This window comes from Perca flavescens, chromosome 15, assembly GCF_004354835.1.
Source record: "Perca flavescens isolate YP-PL-M2 chromosome 15, PFLA_1.0, whole genome shotgun sequence".
Classification (NCBI taxonomy): Eukaryota; Metazoa; Chordata; class Actinopteri; order Perciformes; family Percidae; genus Perca; species Perca flavescens.
Window position 1 is genome coordinate 19,107,816 of NC_041345.1, and position 21,357 is coordinate 19,129,172.

At 40.0% G+C, this 21,357-nt stretch overlaps 1 protein-coding gene across 1 annotated transcript in view; it reads right to left on the reverse strand.

Moving 5' to 3' along the window:
• Positions 1-1,749: 1,749 nt before the first annotated feature.
• The window catches only part of kcnj19a (potassium inwardly rectifying channel subfamily J member 19a), a 30,290-nt gene continuing 10,682 nt past the window's right edge, over positions 1,750-21,357 (reverse strand). The window contains exons 2-3 of the mRNA XM_028600433.1: positions 5,877-6,093; positions 1,750-2,408 (exon numbers count right to left, since the gene is read on the reverse strand). Of these exons, the coding sequence (XP_028456234.1) occupies positions 1,750-2,408; positions 5,877-6,093 (876 nt within the window). The remainder of the gene's footprint in view (positions 2,409-5,876; positions 6,094-21,357) is intronic.

Genomic DNA, 21,357 nt, shown 5'->3' on the forward strand with positions numbered 1-21,357 from the left:
ATAGCAGGGTGTTCAAATACTTATTTTCCTCACTGTAGGTGTTGTTAATCACCTCAATTATAATAATACAAGGATTTATTCACACAAGCAGGAAGGCAATTGTGAGGATGGCTGGATTTAACTGCTTAAGGGCCCTGGGCAGAAATGAGCTATGGGCCACTATTGATACATTTGGGGTGCATTATTTATACATTTCATTTTATGTACATAATGTGAATAAGTACAGGTGGCATGTGTTTGTGTGCTCATCTGGTGGGAGGGGCTTGGGACAGAGAGGGGAGACCTGCAACAGATGGGCTTTATTTTCAAAAGCTGGCGTTTTTTTTTTTTGCCTTTTGCTGAAAACTGCCTCCCTAAGCTTTAAGTGTCTCTATGTTTCATCTGAGGTCTTGTGTCTTGTAATGAGCCTATTTCTATTCAGTGTTGTGTAATTTGGCAAACCATACACAGCATGAGCACAGTGGCAAACCATGTTTTGTGAGTAAGTGTACAAAAACACACTGGAGGCTAATTTGGAGGAATGGAGTGTACGGAGCAGTTACGTGTAAATTGAGAGGGTGGTCGAAGCTGCAGATGCATAATGATAGGGGGAGGGTCATTGCGAGTGTGCAGTTAAAGCAGGGAAAATCTCCATCTTGCATTGATTTTCCTGTCTATGTGCTGCTGTAGTGGTAAAATTAAGGCGTTCTAAGTACTTCAGATCCCATGGTGCTGAAGAAGCTTTTTGTGGAGTTACATCCATACACTGTGGTGTGTTTATACCTAGATTCAGTTTGGGTCTGTGTCTGTTCCTCTAAGCTCAGTTTGTTCTTTTTAATTGTTGAAAGACATTATGGTTCTGGTCAGGAACAGGAGATTGTGCCGTACGATAGATCTACATTTCCACTGTTGACCAAATATGACTTTAAATAAAATCTGTATGTACATACCTGGATAAATTGATACTAAGCAAATATTGTGGTAGTGTCCTTTGTTTCCATCCATTGTGTGTTGGTCTGATATGATGCCTCAGTGACCACTTTACCCCGTCTCAGCCTCCATTCTCCAATAAAAACACTTCATATTTCTCTCTCAGCAGTAGCGTAGCACATTATCCCCTCTCTCTCTCTCTCGCTCTCTCTCTCTCTCTCGCTCTCTCTCTCTCTCTCTCTCTTACGATATATGCACTTTATCCACTGAGAAAAGTGTTGCTTGCCAAGGGGACAAAATTAGGTCATTAACAACAGTCTATTAAAACTGGATTGCATTGCACTGCTGGATTACTTATTGACATCTGGCAAAACTGTTGCAGTAACAACTCAACTTTGGTGTGACAACAATAAAAACACAAGGAAGAGAAAGATCAAACAGCATTTATATCATCTTTATATTATTCATATTTAGATAAAACTAAGATTGACTACTAAGTGTAGTGGTGCATACATGGATTTAGTGTATACATGCGCAACTCTTGCAGAATGATCAAGTTTACATTAAGCATGAAGTTTGTGTTTTTCTTCTTGTTTTGTGTGTACAAAAGCCTGCATGAATGCCTCTGCTATGAAACACAAATACCACAGTTATTCCAGTAAAGGTTGTGTCTCAAGAAAAAAAAACATATCAATAAATTGTCAGTAAAACATCTGCTTTTTTTTTATCAAAGCTTCCAAAGGTAAAGTACATCTCTGAATTTGTTTCCATGCGCGTGTCCTCCGGTCTACCTGTGGTCAGAGGTCAGTGGGAGTCTGTTGTTATGGGACTGTCTGGGTTTCAGCGGTCAGCGTTCATCTTCCGTAGCTTCGCTGGCAGGTTGTCCTCTGGTCTCCCTCTGGCTGAGAGCAGTGGACTGTGCATGGGGACCGGAGAAGGGGACAGTTTGGGCGTTGGGCTGTGCTGGTACAGGTCTCCAGTAGACTGGGTCATGGGTTCAAACCCCACCTTGAGGGATTTGAGTTGCAGCCGATTCTCCGCCTCGGGCCCCGGCGAGGAGGTGAGGCGTTGAAGCTTCAGTGGCAGGTCTCCTGTGCTGCAGGCCTTCTCCGAGTGCTGGGAGCTGAGCAGCAGCACCTTCCTCTGCAGGTCCTCCTTCCCGGATGAACTCATTCTCTGCAGCTTGCTCGGCAGTCGACCCCCAGTCCCTCCCTTCCTTTCCTCTGATATGTTGATGCAATCCACGGAAAACACCCGGTCACGCCGGGCGCCGTAGCTCTCAGTCAGTGTGGGGGTGGGAGTGGATAGAGGTGAGGGCAGTGAATTTTTCTCTTCATGCTCTTTGACGCTGTACGGTGGTGTTGGTACCTCGAATGTGCTGTGGAACTGAGAGTAGTCTACCCTGAAAAATCCCTCCTCTAGGGACATCACTGGCAGGAAGCGATGGCCCCATAAAACCTCATCCTCGGTATATGATGTTCGTGCCTGGCATGTCATTCCTACAGGAGAGTGACAGGGTAGTGATAATACATAAATAAATGAGGTTTAGCTCCAACAAAACAATTGTTGGCTAATAATGAGGAATGTGAATGGGCAGTATTCCCTCCCATTATCTCTTATACCGCTCTGCTCTTATTTATTGTTAATGGAAGCACTGCTTCATGCTCCTTCCTGTGCAATCTACCTAGTACGATTTAGTCACATACTGGAGATTGAATACAGTAAATCCACTGGGAAGAAGTCTTACCCAAATGCTTAATGGAAGCAGACAAACAGCTATTACTACCAATTATTATTACTACTTTATCTATTTCCATATTCTAAGCATGTCACCTCTAATGTACTAAAATGGAATAACCATCATATGATATGAGATAAAGGACATATTTATGTGCCATTTCAGAATGTGACATTTATCTGTCTTCAAATAGTCTTTCCTGAAGGTCATTGCAGTGCTATTTGTTTCCATGCAATGGTGAGTGATTCATATTGTTGTGTACTGTTAACATGGGTGTAAGGTGAGGTGCTTATTATCAGTGTGGCTTGTGTTGGTCATGATAATTGCCAGGTTAAATCTGATCAACATAATAAGCAATCCCCATTTGCACATCAATACATCAATGTCAAGAGCCATGGGTCCTGTCAGTACAGGTCTTTATTGTAACTTGTTCATAGTGAATTGTACTGGCCTGAATCTCTGTTCACAGACAATCATGCTCTTTTGGCAGTTGTTTATTATTTGTCCATAATATAAGGATTTATAGAAATGTTGGTGACTGTGTGACCACACAGTACACTATAACAGCTCGCGAACATCTTAAACACTTTTATTCCATTTGACCTTTTGTAAAATAATTCTCTTGACATTTGGATGTTTGGTCATTAGTGATCAGTAAGCACCTAGTGCATATTTGTTCTGGTTCAGTGTCTCAGCTTCCAGCTGAGCTTTTTTGTTAAACACCACAGTTAGCTGTTGTAGGAGTCAAGCCTGTCCCTCTGAGGGATGATACTGTATGTGCAGTGTTATGTCATAGCCTTATGCTATTCCAGGCTCACTACTCATCTTCATCCACAGAAAAGTCAGTTCTACATTTACACAAAGGTTATTTTAATTCCCTAATTAGCCCAGAGGCTTGGCTTTAATCACAAGGGTGAGTCCACGATAATTTACAGCTGTATTCTCTGTTCTTAACAGGAGAATGACTGTATTTCTGCAGACGGTAGATACATAAGACAGCAGTAATACCGATGCGGTGAGTGAAAGCTTGTGGGTTTAAAGCCTGATGGGCATGCCAGTTTTGTTTCATCTTTCAGGTGTCCCATGGGTATTCAACCAGCTGGTTAATGTTGACTGCATCTTGCATAAACATAAAAGCCCTCAGCACAACTATACAAACACTTGGCAGACAGTGAGAAGGGCATCCCTGAAGACAACTTTATGTAAAATTCCTGGCATTAGCCTTCACTGGCACTGTTTACATAGCACATTGTGATGCTTTTTGTGACTCTATTTGAATCTGGCCACTGTTACTAATCAAAAATCTAAATAAACACACACTTGCAGAGATGTGTGTGTCATCTGCATATTAGTGAAAGTGTAACCTACAGATGGAATCGATATTCCAGAGCAAAAAGGAGTAAAGGGACCTACATCAAACCATCTTGAGTACCCTATACTCAATGGTTTACAAAGGTTTGTAATATGGTACGCATTCTGTTCTGCTGTGGTTTTAGGGTTTGAATGATATTCAGGTAATCGGACCAGGTAGGCTCCTTTCTACTGCAAATGTACAGTGTGGGTTGGTTTGTTTTGTAAACATCACAGGCACCTGTGCATATAGTCTGCAGCAACCAGTAACCGGGATACTAGTATTTATTATGTATACAGGGATATGAATAACCCAATTTCTCTGTGCTTATGTCAACATCATATCCAGAAAAATCATATCATAACCTAAATGTACATGTAAACACACTCATTGATTTCAAGACATCCTCAATTATCAGGACGAGATTGATTAGATTATGGCTTGAAATCATTTTTGTCATTTCCTTTCTCAACAAGTGATGATGTTTAGCTTAGTTTTGTGACAGTATTAAAAAAAATAAACACAGTAACATGGGGGTTATATGTTCTATAGAGATTGCTCTCTATCTATTCAGTCATTCTCTTCAGCTTTAAATGCACATAATATTCCAGTTGTTGCCCTTATCCTGAAAAAAGTAGCTGTGTTTCTCCTTTTTATCGGGTCTGCAGCCTTGCAAACTGTTGGCTGGTTGGTTTGTGTACAGCAACCATAACAATGCACAGAGCTGACCATAAGCCGCAAACAGGCAAGAGGTCGTAAACTGTGGTAAAAATCCAGATTGAGAGGCATATTCCAAATGCATTGTATACATGTCCAAAGAATGCTTCTAAAACCCAAATAATACCGGAATATCCCACATGTATTAATCGTGAAACGCTATATTCGGAAAAAGGCCTTATTCGGAATATCCAACCAGAATATGCTGTTTACATGACCTGTATCAAATTCGAATATTGTCATATTCGGAATAATAGTGGAATATTGGTGTGCATGTAAACATACTCATTGTGAGGATGATGGGATATCGTGGCCCACTGGAGGTGGCACTGCCGGGGTCTTCCCTCCTTTACTCCTCAGCTCTGAGTGCCACAGCACTGCAACTCTAAACTTCTGGATGCACCCTGATTAATGGTTTTATCAACGGAGCACAGACTGTGTTGCGTGCATGCCTCTACGCTTCCCTGCTGATCCCTCCTGCTCTAAGCCTATTCTGATCTGTGGTTTCTTCTACAACAGCGGCAAAGTGAAGGTTATGGGGGATGGATAGAAGCAGAGCTAAAAAGAAAAGAGGGTGATGGATTTATTTGTATTGGACTTGAGGGAAGAATCATTTTTGTTTTATATGTAACAGAGAGAACAGTGAGAGTACTCCAGCATGGCTGCCTGTAGTTTACAGCAGCGGCTGTATAACAATGTCTCACAGGCTCAGAATTACCTCCGCTCTCAGCTGTCATCTGAAAAATGGAGTGGAACTTTGACTAAAACCCGGGTCATTCATCAAAGTGACACTCATCTATGACCACAGGCTTTTATTATGCATAGGGTGTACATAAACCTGCAGTAATAAAATATTCCTCATAATTCAATCAGGGTGTCTCATATGTCTCATATGTTGTTGTCATTCTCACTTTTTTTTGCTCAGCTCCCGCGTTCTTCAAATATGCAAAACTTAGAAGGAGGGGAAATGAGATTTCACAGAGTTTAGATTACGAATAGCTATTAGACAGGAATGTTTATGTGCGTTCATATTCATATAGGAATTTACATTTAGATTGAGAGTGAAGATGGTAAGAAATGAGACTGGGATAGAAGTGAATACAAAAAGCATAAAAGGAAAGAGGTGAAAGAAGTGATGGGAAAAGAAGAAGAATCCCTCACCGGTGGTCTCCACAATGCCCTCGAGGATAACGACAATTTCAAACTCTTCGTTCATGAGGGAGCGCTGGGATAAGTCGAAAAAGGGGCTCTTGGGATTGATTTCGTGGCAAATAGTAAGCGGAGACACCAGGAAGAGCTGGTCTGCACCCGTCCCAAAACCAACATCCAGCTCACACTGGTCAAGAGGCAGGAACTCGCCCTCGGGGGTCTGACGGGACTGAAAGACAGTAAAGAGAGAGAGAGATGCATGTCATCACAAAGCAGAGTAAGGAAGATTCTTGAGTCAAAATATGGCACAATGTAAAAACATGTCTTTACAAGAACATTACATTACAAGTCCTGCATTTAAAATGTATTAGTGAATATGTGTTTGTTGTTTATTGGACTTTAATTTAAGAGTCGCTTTCTTGTGAAATATTAGATAATTTCACCTCTTTGGGCCTCTAACTGTTACTTAAATGAAACCATATGAGACGTATAGATGTCTGGTGGAACTGATAACTCATAGACATCTGAAATGTAACAAACTAGACTCTGCTTTGTGCATTAGACTTTATATGCAATGGTTTAAATGTCTAAGGAAAAGGGAACTACAGGAGTACAAGTAAAACAAGTACCTAAACTTTCAGTCTAAAGGTGTGATGGGGTGATTCTGTAAGAAATACATGCATTTCACCCTCCTAAAAAGGTGATGGAAGATGTTTTCTCTCCCCATCTATCTCAAATGTACATTAGTGCCTTGTTTGCAGTGGCCACAGACACTTTACACTTGCTTGGCGCTTTATGTAGATTTTAGACTTGCAGGCGGACGTTTGAGACAGCCGTGTTTGGACAGGACTTGCCCACAGAGTGTTAACTGGTGCGGAAGCATTTAATTGCCCAGATGACGTTGGAGCTCAGCACCAAGGTCCTGGATGTATTTTCTCCTATCCTGTCTTATTCTGTCTAATCAATCTGTTCACCTTTTCTCTTCTTGTTTGCTTCCCATACGTAGCAGTCTGTGTCACCCATTCCTGCACACTCCCTTACATTTTCGGCCATTTTTTTACATCCTGCTGTCAGTAAAGAGGCTTGCTTTTTCAAAAGCTGTTCTATTATTTAATTTCACTAACCTAGAAATCTAGACGCACCCTATCGGCAGCAAATGTAATTTGCAGCCAGGAGGTCTAGCTACTCAACATTTGCTTGCGAGCTGGAAAAGCCAAATTCTAGCCAGGCCAATCACATCGTGTATAGAGTCGGTGGGCGGGCTTAACATAATGACGGCAGAGTTACAACGGTTACGCGTGAATTCCCTGCTACTTGAAAACAAAGACGATGGCTGCTGCTGCTGCTGCTGCTGCTGCTGCTGGCGAACAGCAGTCTTTCGAATCGGCTCTGGAAGACTTGGAGATAAGCTTTTCTTTGAGAAAAGAACAAAGAACTGCAAGTCATTCTTAAAAAAGGAAGATGTGTTCGGAGTTTTGCCGATCGGATACGTTTAATCTATCAGCTAGCGTTGCTCTGCTTGGCTGTAGCGCTATCCTATTGCGTGCAGAGGGAATTTGAAAGACAGCGTTTATCCCGCCCCTCGGATTGAGCCCTGCCAATGGTGAGTTCCCAGACCCAACATCTTGATGTGGGTCTGGCTTGTTAAGCTATAATTTTACTATAAAAACTTGAAATCTGACCTTCAAAGGTCAAGATTATCTTTGCAAATCACCACATTATAAAATAATGAGGAGCAAGGTAGATTTCCATTGTTGTGAGGGTGAGAAAAGACACTTCATTCTGTTATTTTACATACATACAGTATCTTTCTTTTCTACTTAAAATAACATTACACAAATTCTGCATACTTCTTTTTAAGTCAACAATTAACATTAAAATAACAAAATCAGTTTCAAGTTTATTTTCTAATAAAGAATTTAATAGCAAAAGCTAAGTTTTAGTCCTTTTCTCCTTTTATTTCACATCCAGCAAATAATTAGGCACCACCCACCCACGCACACATTATTCCTCCATGCACCACACAGCTTCATAATCATCTCCTACACAGACAGACACACAGTCCCACCCCCTTTTTCTACAACCATATCTGCCATTTTTGGGACTTTTGTTCTTGTTAATCCTTAAAAATAATTACATACATTTCCACAAAGGCAGTTTCCTCTTTCAGTCAGTGTCATCTAGATCTCTTTGTTCAGGCCCAAATGGGCTGATAATGAAATTAAAAAGTGGAACATCTTTGATTTCAACACACTGTAACTTACATTACATGAATCTGGTATTACTGTCCCTATACAGTCCGCCCCGCCCCCCATAGTTATAGTTGCTACGCCAGATTTTATTAGATGTAGCTAACGTTAGCGCTGTGAGTTGGTTGAAAACCCTGTCTCCTGCTTTATTTCAAACGTTTCCAGCTGACTCATTTTGTAATGAGAATCTTGTAAGAGGCTCCTAAATATGCACTTTGAAGGCTAGTATACAGTACTGTAGGCCTACGGGATATGCTAACAGAAAGAGGCTAAAGCTAACAGGGCCTAGCCAAAAAGTCAGCATCCTCACCAGCGTGAACTATAAACCCACAAACTTAACCTCCACCAAGAAGGTTATGTTTTCAGTTCAGTTTGTCTGTCAGCAGGATTACAGAAAAACTGCTGGCCCAATTTTCATGAAACTTGGTGGAAGGGTATAGTATGGGCCAAGGAAGAACCATTACATTTTGGAGCGGATCCGAATCACAGGGCGGATGCACAAATTATTTTTCACTTTCGTTAACATTGCAAGATAGGGCGTCTGTGCTGCAATCATGGGGTGTCCGAATAATTGGAAAAAATTTTTCCCAACTGGGAAAATTCACACTGCATTGGCATTGTGAGGTAGGGCATGCCCTCTCCGACTGCCCTTCTGGTTAATGATGTGCTCATTGGCCTTGGAGGTAAACATTAGGTTACCACTGTATGTGGTAAGTTAGCCAGACATGCTAACAATTGCAGTGTATCTTATGTTGAAGCTATTCCTTCTACTTTGCTCGTGTTTTGGGGGTTTGAAAAAGGTTAAAAAACACAACCATGAGCAGAAAATGAGCTTTAATAAGATTAAAACTTACTAAACTGTTTTGAACCAATGTCAGAATACTTATGCTCCCATATCATAAAAGTATTTTGATAGCAAACATCATATTTATTTGTATATTTCGATAGTGGCTGTTTTATCAGATAGTTTTGAATCAAGGATAAAACGATATGGATTTATGTCAGGTTTCAGAGGGTGAGCATTTGATTTTCATTCATAAATTGGGTTTACAACATCTCTGGTTCTGCCTTCTCTCCAGTGATGAAATGTAAGTAAGTACATTTACTCCAGCACTGTATTTTAGTAAAAATTTGAGGTACTTGTATTTTACTTGAGTCTGTTCTTTTACAATACAATATCTAGGCCTACAAGTTCAGCTGAAATGATTAGACGATTAAACACTTAGTTGATTGACAGAACTGTTTTGATCGTTTCCAGTTTTTATAAAATGTGAGGATTTTTCTGCATTGAGTACTTTTACTTTTAATACTTTAAGTACATTTTCCTGATGATACATACTTTTACTTACGTAACATTTTCAATGCAGGACTTTCATCCAAACTTTACCTGCACAGCAGTAGCTACCAGTCAGAGTCCAATTTCATCCTGACCTCCAAGTGATATTGCCTTATAGGCTAGTGTATCCCTCTGAGAGGCACACTGTGAGTGTGTGAGTAAATACGCTTTGCATTGCATTCTATCTCCTGTGAATATTAATTGGATTTATGTTGGAGAACCACTTTCATGTCAGGGGGCGGCATTGTTCAGGTGCTTACAGGCCAGTGAATACCGTTTGGGTGGATGTGGGTTATCTCATGCTAGCTAAGGGAAATTCTGCTTTTCATTTTCTGTCATTGTTGCTGAAGAGTAAAATGATGGATGCCTGTATGCAAACATTGACAGGCAAAGCTCCTTACACAGATCCCGTTGGCACTCTCCTACGCATCTCCCAGCATGGAGATCATGAGATAGCTGAGCTTGTCTACTGTTTTGTTTTTCATGTAAATCCCACACTCCAACAAATAAACAAAATTCTCTCCGCGAGCTCTGAAGTATCAAAACTGGCACTTTTATTAATGATTTTCAATTATGCTTTGGGGGAAATTGTGCAGCAAAAACACTACATGCACACAAACACATCTACACATCACATGTGACTACTCACCAACCTGTCAGCTGCTCATTATCATTAGAAAGGCATCAGTGTTTTGTTTCATTCTAACAAAAGTAGCGTTTCCGTGGTGTGGATGATGTTAATGGATGAAGACAGGTGATGAATAGAATTGATTAGACCTAAAGTGGCATGATCTTCCTACCCAACCCAACGCCACTCCATGCTCTGCCGGGCCTTCATCAATCACTACCCTGAGAGGTGGTTGAAGGAGCTTGTAGGCAATCAGGTTGACAGACAAGCTAGCCAAATCACACAGACTTCCCCGCTGCCAGATACCATCTGCCTGCTCATTGCATTTAGAAAGACTTGAGCCATCATCTAACATTTTACCCAATCCAGCCATGACTGAGTGAGATGAATTGGTTAAATCAAATCTTAAAGTCAAATGAATTGGTGAAACAAACATGGGATGGACTGCTTGGTTTTCTCCTGGTCGCATAAACTGTGAATGTGTAAACATGTACTGTAAGTGTGTCACCGATTACACTTGCTAGGTGTGCCTAATTGTATTTAGATTTAGCGTATTGCAGGACTGTTGTATTAGTTTTCTGTTTTTGTTGAAACTGTTTTAGAGATTTGTTGATTCAATTGTATGATCATTTTGGAGTCACCTGTAACGTGTTGAAAACTAATAAGGAAGCGAGCAGAGAGGTTCAGTTAGCTAAAAGTAATGGATAAACAGTTCAATAGTTAGGAAAAAGTAATGGAAAACATTGTATTTTAAATACGTATAGTTTAAATCTGAAAATCACTAACTTTTTTAGGCCGTTTTCAGAAATGATCTAAATCTCTTCTTCCTGCTTCTTTCGGTCCAAAAACAAAACAAAATTGTGCATTACAGTCAACATCAAAGACACAGCCTGGTTGCTCTGTCACAGCTGGTTAAACTTCCGTTGTGTCCTCTCTTTTGCTCCACAGTCACCTACGCTGTGTGTTGTTACAGCCAAACTCATAATTGAACAATCATCTCAATCATATAAATATTTACGTTCTCAGGCAACTGAACACGCAAAAAGTTGTAATTTGATTGAAACTCATAAAAGCTACTGCATAAAAGCTATTATCCAGGTGAACAGCAATTCCTGTGCTGCTACAATTCACTATTTTACGACGTAATGAACTGAAACACAGCATAATGACAACACCTGTTCTGTGTAAATTGGCTGTACTGAAATGATCCGTTTCATCCTGAAAAGTCCGCTTTTTCAAAAACCAACATGGCTCAGTTCAAAATTTGGTTTCAAAACAAAATTCCTCATCTCTCAAAAGAAACAAAAGTTGCGCTCATAATTTTCCTGCCACTCGGCTCCCGGCTGGGCTGACCATTTCCCACTAATCGTGAGGCAAGCATTTGCAGATGTATCCATTCTACAAATCATATCTGAAAAGGCTTTTTTTTGCGTGTGAAAACATCGGCTTACAGTGAATAGAGGGCCAAAACGAAAATGAAAGATTTCACCGGGTCAGTGTGGTCTAAGTTACTTTTACTTTGAACTGGATATTTTGGTTGTTCATTATCCTTTCACACAACAACACGAACACTTAGCTGTGGGCAAACCCAGGAAAATATGTCTGCTAGTTTTTCTCAGGTTTATATGTGTAATAATGAGCTGTTCACACACATAATTGAGTCTTCTGCTGCATCTCTTCTTCTTTTCTGCTGGGAAATCGTCTGTATCATGGACCATCCAAATTTTGACTGACCAATTAATGTTAACATTTCCAACTCACTGAAGTCAGAACTCAATAATCTGATAACTATGGTCAATCAGAAGTTTGGGGAAACCACTTTTTCGCCAGAATTTACTTTGATTATGCATGAAAAAAAATGTAAACATTCAGTGCCAACATTATTTCACTTATATATTTCTATAATATGTGCACATGGCAATTATTTTAAAGTTAAGATTAGGCAACTGAAGTGTACACTGTGCAAGACTAATTGTTCAGTCAGACAAACTACAAGTCCATCCACCACACCAAGCTCAACAATTTAAATTCCCACCTGGCTATATGTAAAGGGCAGGCTATTACATAAATCGTCTGCTGCAGACTTGTAATATGAAGTCAATTTCTATGGATAATTGGCTGCTCTGAAAAATGTAATAGGATGATGGTGTATCACAAGTAAAAACCTAGATTTGATTCTTAATCTGGCGAGGATGCAAGTGAAGTCATATTGATTGGGTGTCTGTAGAGGTGTATGCTTCACCAAAGTGTATCAGGTCAGTCAAACCAGGATAAAACTGGTATTAGATGTTGTTTGGAGATAAAAGCCTAGAATGTTTCTTTTATATCTTATGCTCTGGTTTGGTTGCCTTCCTTGGAAAGTGTTTTAATCCTCAATGTGACACTTAACAGTAGTGACTTTGGCTGTTGTTGTGGCAGAAATGGTGTCACAATGTTCTTGATAAAAAATGTGTTTAATTGTGACTGTGCTGCCTCTGATTTTCTACTTGGGTGTGGAAATTACTGTAACGAGGCTCATACATTATTATTGCCAGGTGCCTGAAGATGTAGTGTTTATTCAAGAATAATAATGTACTATTTCTGACTTCAGTCTGCTGGCTCAGACGTTACAAATAGAACACACATATGCCTTCTTTTGAATGCCTCGGAAAGAAAACTTGAAAGTATGTGTGTGTGTGTGTGTGTGTGTGTGTGTGTGTGTGTGTTGGTGTATGTGGTTTACACGGACAACACGCCAGACATTTCACCTGGGCTCCACGGACCTAAGGGTAATCTGAGGGACTATGCCAAAGTCCTCATAAATCAAAGAAAGCGGAATTGCATTCTGTAGTGTCTAAACTACATAAATTCTCTTTTTCTTTGAAAGTCCTCATTTACCACTTGACCTGATTTTGAGTGTATCCCAGTGTATCAGAACAGCGACGCCACTGCTGGGTTTTATATTGCAGTTTCATACACATTTCTGATACACACGGTGCATTTTGGCGGGCTGTCTTGTGATTGGCTGGTTTACGCGCGTGGGCGGGGCCAAACGGAGGTCGACTGGAAGCTCCGCCCAGACATGCCGGAGCATGGCCCAGAGGCGTTTTTGTTTAAAACTTAAATGGACCACACCTGGGAAGCGGCATCTAGGCGTCATGGACTTACTAGAGGATTAAATACATACAGGTAATGTTTATATTGTAAATAGATATTATAGATATTACTGTGAAATGTATAGCTATATTTACAAGCATGTGCAATGTTAGCTGAGCTAGCTTAATTGGCTATCAACATGTGCTGCTCATTAAGCCTCAGGCTAAAGCTGTGGAGGACAGCAGGTAGAGATGAGGACAGAAGCAACATTGCCAGCAGGTCAAATTTGGTAGTTTTGTTTTTAAAATGAAAGCTAGCTAGGTTAAGTTGAGCTGTGGCTACGGCATGGCTTAACAAGCAGGGGCGTAGCCACATGCCCTGCTCGTTAAGCCTCGTTTAGCATTTACGTGAAGTGGATGTCTGCAGAGGACAGGAGAGGAGGACTAGAAAGCAGCTAGTTGGCAGCTCGTTTTTTGGAACTGGAACAAAAAAGAACTAAGAGGATGTACTGATATCATCTTTGGTTTTCCTATTCTGTAAGTACTAAGTTGATTAACAAGTTTATGTAACTGTCTGTCTGTATCCACCTGTAGCTTTTGTAATTGCTGAGGTCTGGACCTGGAAGCCTTAACTTTTACCACAGACATTGTGTTTGTTTTAGAGAATCTTATATTTTCTTAGTAGCCCAACATTATTTTGTTTAAATATGAAGTTGCAGTGACACAGGAAGGCTGGAAGATTTATCATTAATAGGAGTACTTTCAGGCCATTTAATAAATGTAATGTGTTTATGATGTTTTGTTAGTGTACTAAACCTGTAAGATAAATTAATTGGTACCCATAGTAACCAACCACAATGATCAATATACAAAACATGAGGGAAAACAGACCTGACAGGTATCTGGTGCAGTGTGTTATTTCAAAGAACTGTTCATTTAGTTAGCTGAGGACAGAGGCAGTAGTATAAAGCACCATGGTTTCTATAGCAAACAGCACCTGTTTACTGAGCCTCCTGCAAATGTCTGGGTTTAGACTACTTTCCAAATATATGACTATGTTGAATCTAGTAAACTTGTAGAGGGGATGGGACTGCCTTTTCTCTTGTAGTTTTACATACTTTTGACCATTCTTTGACCAGTCAGGTGCATGTTAATTTGAATAATTCTAAAACCGATCTAATGCCAGAAGCATCACAGTGATAACATTTCATGCCCTGGTTCTTTTTAATGTCATAATAATCTGTAATTCATATTGACCAAAGAAACCAAATTTAAAGGACTTTGAACCCAAAAAACACAATGTGAATCCCATTACTGTCACATGAAGAAAGAAAAATGTAGGCGTATGATATAAAGAGAAGAGAAATCAGACAGACTGTATCAATTTAAGATTTTATCTTTGAAAAGAACACAGCTGCTGTTAGTTAAAACATTTTTTTCTTGCTACCTGTCTGTTATTTTTTTGGATGGTAACACTGAGCAACATGGTCTATGAAGCCTACTAGAGATTCGCTCGATTTGTTTTTGATTAGAGAAATTACCTTGTGTGGTCAGTGACTTTCTACACCATCAGAAAACAAAATCAGTTGGAGGCAGGATGAAGTTTAGTCTGAATGTGGTCAAGCACAGCTGGAGATTAAAGCAACTGTCACCCTTCTCCTGTTATCTATTACAGACTCCCACCAGCCTGTTATTTTGTGAGAAAAGATGTTACACTTTTTATGTATTCTTAAAATAATCAATAAAATATGTGTGGTGCAGTTATGAGCACATCATTTGGCTTCTGTCCAGATGTGGCTTGTACATTACTAATTTATCCAGAGTTTTGTTTTCTGATCATGCTTGTCCCAGTGAACATTGTAATCCTGACAATCACTTTTGGTAATTTAGGCTGTGGCACCTGTAAACAGTAAACATGCAGCGGCGTGAGGCGCATTAATCAAAAGGATGATGCAAGATTTTATGTTACTGCTGAAAGTGACAAAGTGGGACTTGACATCAAGTACATCAATGCTGTAAAGGTAAGTTGAATCTTCTGACTGTTTAATCATGATTCAACTTTAATACATATCACTTTTGCCACTTATTTGTTGTTTTGTCTTTGATGAATTAGGCCGTGGCATCTTCACCTCTGTTCCATTTGAAAAGGGAGACTTTCTATTGGAATACAGAGGTGATCTAATAAACAAGCAAGAATGTGAGAGGAGGCGGAGCATTTACCATGACCTCCTCAAAGTGTTTATGTTCGAGTTCCATTTTAATGGAAAACTGTGGTGAAATACGTATATATGTCACTGATTAATCTTATCAGAATTATATGACTCTTTTTCTCTTTTCTCACATTAGGTTCATTTACATTGCATTAGTAAAAAAAAGCGGATTGTTTTGAAAATATTACTTGTGTTTTTGTAGTGTTGATGCAGCAACAGAGAATGGGTCACTTGGCAGACTTGTAAATGACGACCATATGAACCCTAATGCCAAGATGAAGTACCTCACTGTACAAGGGAAGCCCCATCTCTGTTTGTTTGCAGTTCGAGACATAAGTCCAGGAGAGGAGATCACCTATAATTATGGTGACTCAGACTGGCCGTGGAGATGCAAGGTGGTCGAAATTTGACATTTTGAAATTGATAGTTCTCATATAAAAATGCTTTAACCATAGAACATTTCACATACCAAAATACTGTACATTTTCCATCTAGCTCCAGGTAGAACATGATTTTTATAGCTTTTGTTAGCAGTTTGTTAGCACCATCAGTCCCCATACCACCTACCCAGCACACCATAGCAAAGATGATACTGACCATTACAGACTGGTAGAATAAAAACAATGAAGTCATCAAATGCTGTGTTCATCAGATTATAGTTTTCATAGTCCACGGTCTAAAATATGTTTTGTTTTTTTCCTTTTTACAGGCCCTTGATGATGAAATGGCTCCAAAGATTTGTGGTGCCACAAATCCCCCATCCACAATTGATGAGCCTGAAGAGGTATGTCTTCTTCTTTTTTTTTTTTTTTTTCAAATATCCTCTCTAGTAGTACGTTCCCAGGACTTTCTCTTTATTGTCCTTTTGTCTCTGTTTCATCTTCTACAGCTGACCACTGAGAGCAAGTGCATCCATACAGCTGTCAGCCACCCAAATCAGACCAGTCCAGAGCTCGGCCCACTCACCAAGGTTGGAGAGGTAAATTAAATCTCATGTACAACTTAGTGAAGTTATTTGTGGCAAAATGTTAAATCTACCAACCTATTTCAATGTGTGTGTGTGTGTGTGTGTGCAGTCGCCTGAGTAGAACATGCTTTATGTGGACAATGAAATGGAAGGACATTGTCTAAACACGCTTGTTCAAGCTTCAGTCAGTATAATATCTTAGTGTATGTGTATCAAGCGGTGAACCCCACCCAAATATGACTTGGGAGGACCATAAAGTTTAGAGGTCCTGTCACCAGAGGCATCGCTTTGGTTTTAAGAACACTTGGACTGCCTGCATTTGATCTGTATGTTGGTTTAATGTGACTGATACGTGTTTAGGTACATCTAGTGGATGGCCACCCACTCAACAGCACTGACGAAAATTCATGAGAAAAAGTAATTTAAAAGAATCATAGCAAATCTAAGAACTATAAAAGGACTAAAAAGTCACTCCATGTAAAAGCTTACAGCCCCTTATTCTAGAAGTGCGATCATTCTAGCAAGTGGGCTGGCAATTGATAAAAAACAAAGAAATCAAATACTGTATTCAGCAGAGTATAGTTTTCATAGTCTACAGACTGTAGTCATGTGGCCTGTTCAGTGGCTAGAGAACTGTTTCAGAGACTACATGTTTTCCACAAAACACTCAGCAATACAGCCATGATATCTTTTCACAGAATACTACACAGGGAACATATTGTCTTCAAGATATTTATGATAATATATATATATATATTTTTTTTTCCTTTTTACAGGCCCTTGATGACGAAATGGCTCCAAAGATTTGTGGTGCCACAAATCCCCATCCACAATTGATGAGCCTGAAGAGGTATGTCTTCTTTTTTTTTTTTATTCAGATGTCAAATATCCTCTCTAGTAGTACGTTCCCAGGACTTTCTCTTTATTGTCCTTTTGTCTCTGTTTCATCTTCTACAGCTGACCACTGAGAGCAAGTGCATCCATACAGCTGTCAGCCACCCAAATCAGACCAGTCCAGAGCTCGGCCCACTCACCAAGGTTGGAGAGGTAAATTAAATCTCATGTACAACTTAGTGAAGTTATTTGTAGCAAAATGTTAAATCTACCAACCTATTTCAATGTGTGTGTGTGTGTGTGTGTATGTGTGTGCAGTCGCCTGAGTAGAACATGCTTTATGTGGACAATGTTGAGTAGAACATGCTTTATGTGGACAATGAAATGGAAGGACATTGTCTAAACATGCTTTTTTCAAGCTTCAGTCAGTATAATATCTTAGTGTATGTGTATCAAATGGTGAACCCCACCCAAATATGACTTGGGAGGACCATAAAGTTTAGAGGTCCTGTCACCAGAGGCATCACTTTGGTTTTTAAGAACACTTGGACTGCCTGCATTTGATCTGTATGTTGGTTTAACGTGAATGGTAAGTTGTTTGGTTACAGGTAATGGATAGGCACCCTATTAGTTATACTGGGCTACAACAAGTCAGCTCCTGGCACTGAGGCTAACCACAAATTCCCCATCTACAATTTAAAAATATGAAGAAGTTATATCTTCATATAGGATATGCTATAAATAAGCTGCGTATAACTAAGATACGCTATAAATAACAATAAAATACAATGCAATAAAATAGTAATAACATGTATGAGTCTGATGGCTGATGGTACAAAAGAGCCCCTAAGTGCTTTGAGGCATGCGGCTCACTGAGCCTGTGGCTACACATGCTCCTGAACTGCCTCAGTTCTACACACAGGAAGAGGGGGTAGTCCCTCTCATCCGCTGTCTGTCACTGCCTCCACACTGTCCAAATCCATCCTTCCCACAGAGCTGGCATTCTCACCAGCTTGCCCAGTTTGATAGCACCACCAGTCCCGATACCACCTACCCAGCACACCATAGCAAAGATGATACTGACCATTACAGACTGGTAGAACAAAAACAATGAAGTCCTCAAATGCTGTGTTCATCAGATTATAGTTTTCATAGTCCACGGTCTAAAATATCTTTTGTTTTTTTCCTTTTACAGGCCCTTGATGACAAAATGGCTCCAAAGATTTGTGGTGCCACAAATCCCCATCCTCAATTGATGAGCCTGAAGAGGTAGGTCTTCTTCTTTTTTATTCAGATGTCAAATATCCTCTCTAGTAGTACGTTCCCAGGACTTTCTCTTTATTGTCCTTTTTGTCTCTTTGTTTCATCTTCTACAGCTGACCACTGAGAGCAAGTGCATCCATACAGCTGTCAGCCACCCAAATCAGACCAGTCCAGAGCTCGGCCCACTCACCAAGGTTGGAGAGGTAAATTAAATCTCATGTACAACTTAGTGAAGTTATTTGTGGCAAAATGTTAAATCTACCAACCTATTTCAATGTGTGTGTGTGTGTGTGTGTGTGTGTGTGCAGTCGCCTGAGTAGAACATGCTTTATGTGGACAATGTTGAGTAGAACATGCTTTATGTGGACAATGAAATGGAAGGACATTGTCTAAACATGCTTGTTCAAGCTTCAGTCAGTATAATATCTTAGTGTATGTGTATCAAGCGGTGAACCACCCAAATATGACTTGGGAGGACCATAAAGTTTAGAGGGTCCTGTCACTAGAGGCATCGCTTTGGTTTTAAGAACACTTGGACTGCCTGCATTTGATCTGTATGTTGGTTTAATGTGAATGATACGGTGTTTAGGTACATCTAGTGGATGGCCACCCACTCAACAGCACTGGCGAAAATTCATGAGAAAAAAGTAATTTAAAAGAATCATAGCAAATCTAAGAACTATAAAAGGACTAAAAAGTCACTCCATGTAAAAGCTTACAGCCCCTTATTCTAGAAGTGCGATCATTCTAGCAAGTGGGCTGGCAATTTATAAAAAACGAAGAAATCAAATACTGTATTCAGCAGAGTATAGTTTTCATAGTCTACAGACTGTAGTCATGTGGCCTGTTCAGTGGCTAGAGAACTGTTTCAGAGACTACATGTTTTCCACAAAACACTCAACAATACAGCCATGATATCTTTTCACAGAATACTACACAGGGAACATATTGTCTTCAAGATATTTATGATAATATATATATATTTTTTTTTTTTTTTTTTTACAGGCCCTTGATGACGAAATGGCTCCAAAGATTTGTGGTGCCACAAATCCCCCATCCTCAATTGATGAGCCTGAAGAGGTATGTCTTCTTTTTTTTTTTTTTTTTTATTCAGATGTCAAATATCCTCTCTAGTAGTACGTTCCCAGGACTTTCTCTTTATTGTCCTTTTGTCTCTTTGTTTCATCTTCTACAGCTGACCACTGAGAGCAAGTGCATCCATACAGCTGTCAGCCACCCAAATCAGACCAGTCCAGAGCTCGGCCCACTCACCAAGGTTGGAGAGGTAAATTAAATCTCATGTACAACTTAGTGAAGTTATTTGTGGAAAAATGTTAAATCTACCAACCTATTTCAATGTGTGTGTGTGTGTGTGTGTGTATGTGTGTGCAGTCGCCTGAGTAGAACATGCTTTATGTGGACAATGTTGAGTAGAACATGCTTTATGTGGACAATGAAATGGAAGGACATTGTCTAAACATGCTTTTTCAAGCTTCAGTCAGTATAATATCTTAGTGTATGTGTATCAAATGGTGAACCCCACCCAAATATGACTTGGGAGGACCATAAAGTTTAGAGGTCCTGTCACCAGAGGCATCGCTTTGGTTTTTAAGAACACTTGGACTGCCTGCATTTGATCTGTATGTTGGTTTAACGTGAATGGTAAGTTGTTTGGTTACAGGTAATGGATAGGCACCCTATTAGTTATACTGGGCTACAACAAGTCAGCTCCTGGCACTGAGGCTAACCACAAATTCCCCATCTATAATTTAAAAATATGAAGAAGTTATATCTTCATATAGGATATGCTATAAATAAGCTGCGTATAACTAAGATCGCTATAAATAACAATAAAATGCAATAAAATAGTAATAACATGTATGAGTCTGATGGCTGATGGTACAAAAGAGCCCCCTAAGTGCTTTGAGGCATGCGGCTCACTGAGCCTGTGGCTACAATGCTCCTGAACTGCCTCAGTTCTACACACAGGAAGAGAGGGTAGTCCTTTATAGTTTTCAGCGTCCCTCTCATCCGCTGTCTGTCACTGCCTCCACACTGTCCAAATCCATCCTTCCCACAGAGCTGGCATTCTCACCAGCTTGCCCAGTTTGATAGCACCACCAGTCCCGATACCACCTACCCAGCACACCATAGCAAAGATGATACTGACCATTACAGACTGGTAGAACAAAAAACAATGAAGTCATCAAATGCTGTGTTCATCAGATTATAGTTTTCATAGTCCACGGTCTAAAATATCTTTTGTTTTTTTCCTTTTTACAGGCCCTTGATGACGAAATGGCTCCAAAGATTTGTGGTGCCACAAATCCCCCATCCTCAATTGATGAGCCTGAAGAGGTATGTCTTCTTCTTTTTTTATTCAGATGTCAAATATCCTCTCTAGTAGTACGTTCCCAGGACTTTCTCTTTATTGTCCTTTTGTCTCTGTTTCATCTTCTACAGCTGACCACTGAGAGCAAGTGCATCCATACAGCTGTCAGCCACCCAAATCAGACCAGTCCAGAGCTCGGCCCACTCACCAAGGTTGGAGAGGTAAATTAAATCTCATGTACAACTTAGTGAAGTTATTTGTGGCAAAATGTTAAATCTACCAACCTATTTCAATGTGTGTGTGTGTGTGTGTATGTGTGTGCAGTCGCCTGAGTAGAACATGCTTTATGTGGACAATGTTGAGTAGAACATGCTTTATGTGGACAATGAAATGGAAGGACATTGTCTAAACATGCTTTTTCAAGCTTCAGTCAGTATAATATCTTAGTGTATGTGTATCAAATGGTGAACCCCACCCAAATATGACTTGGGAGGACCATAAAGTTTAGAGGGTCCTGTCACCAGAGGCATCGCTTTGGTTTTAAGAACACTTGGACTGCCTGCATTTGATCTGTATATTGGTTTAATGTGAATGGTAAGT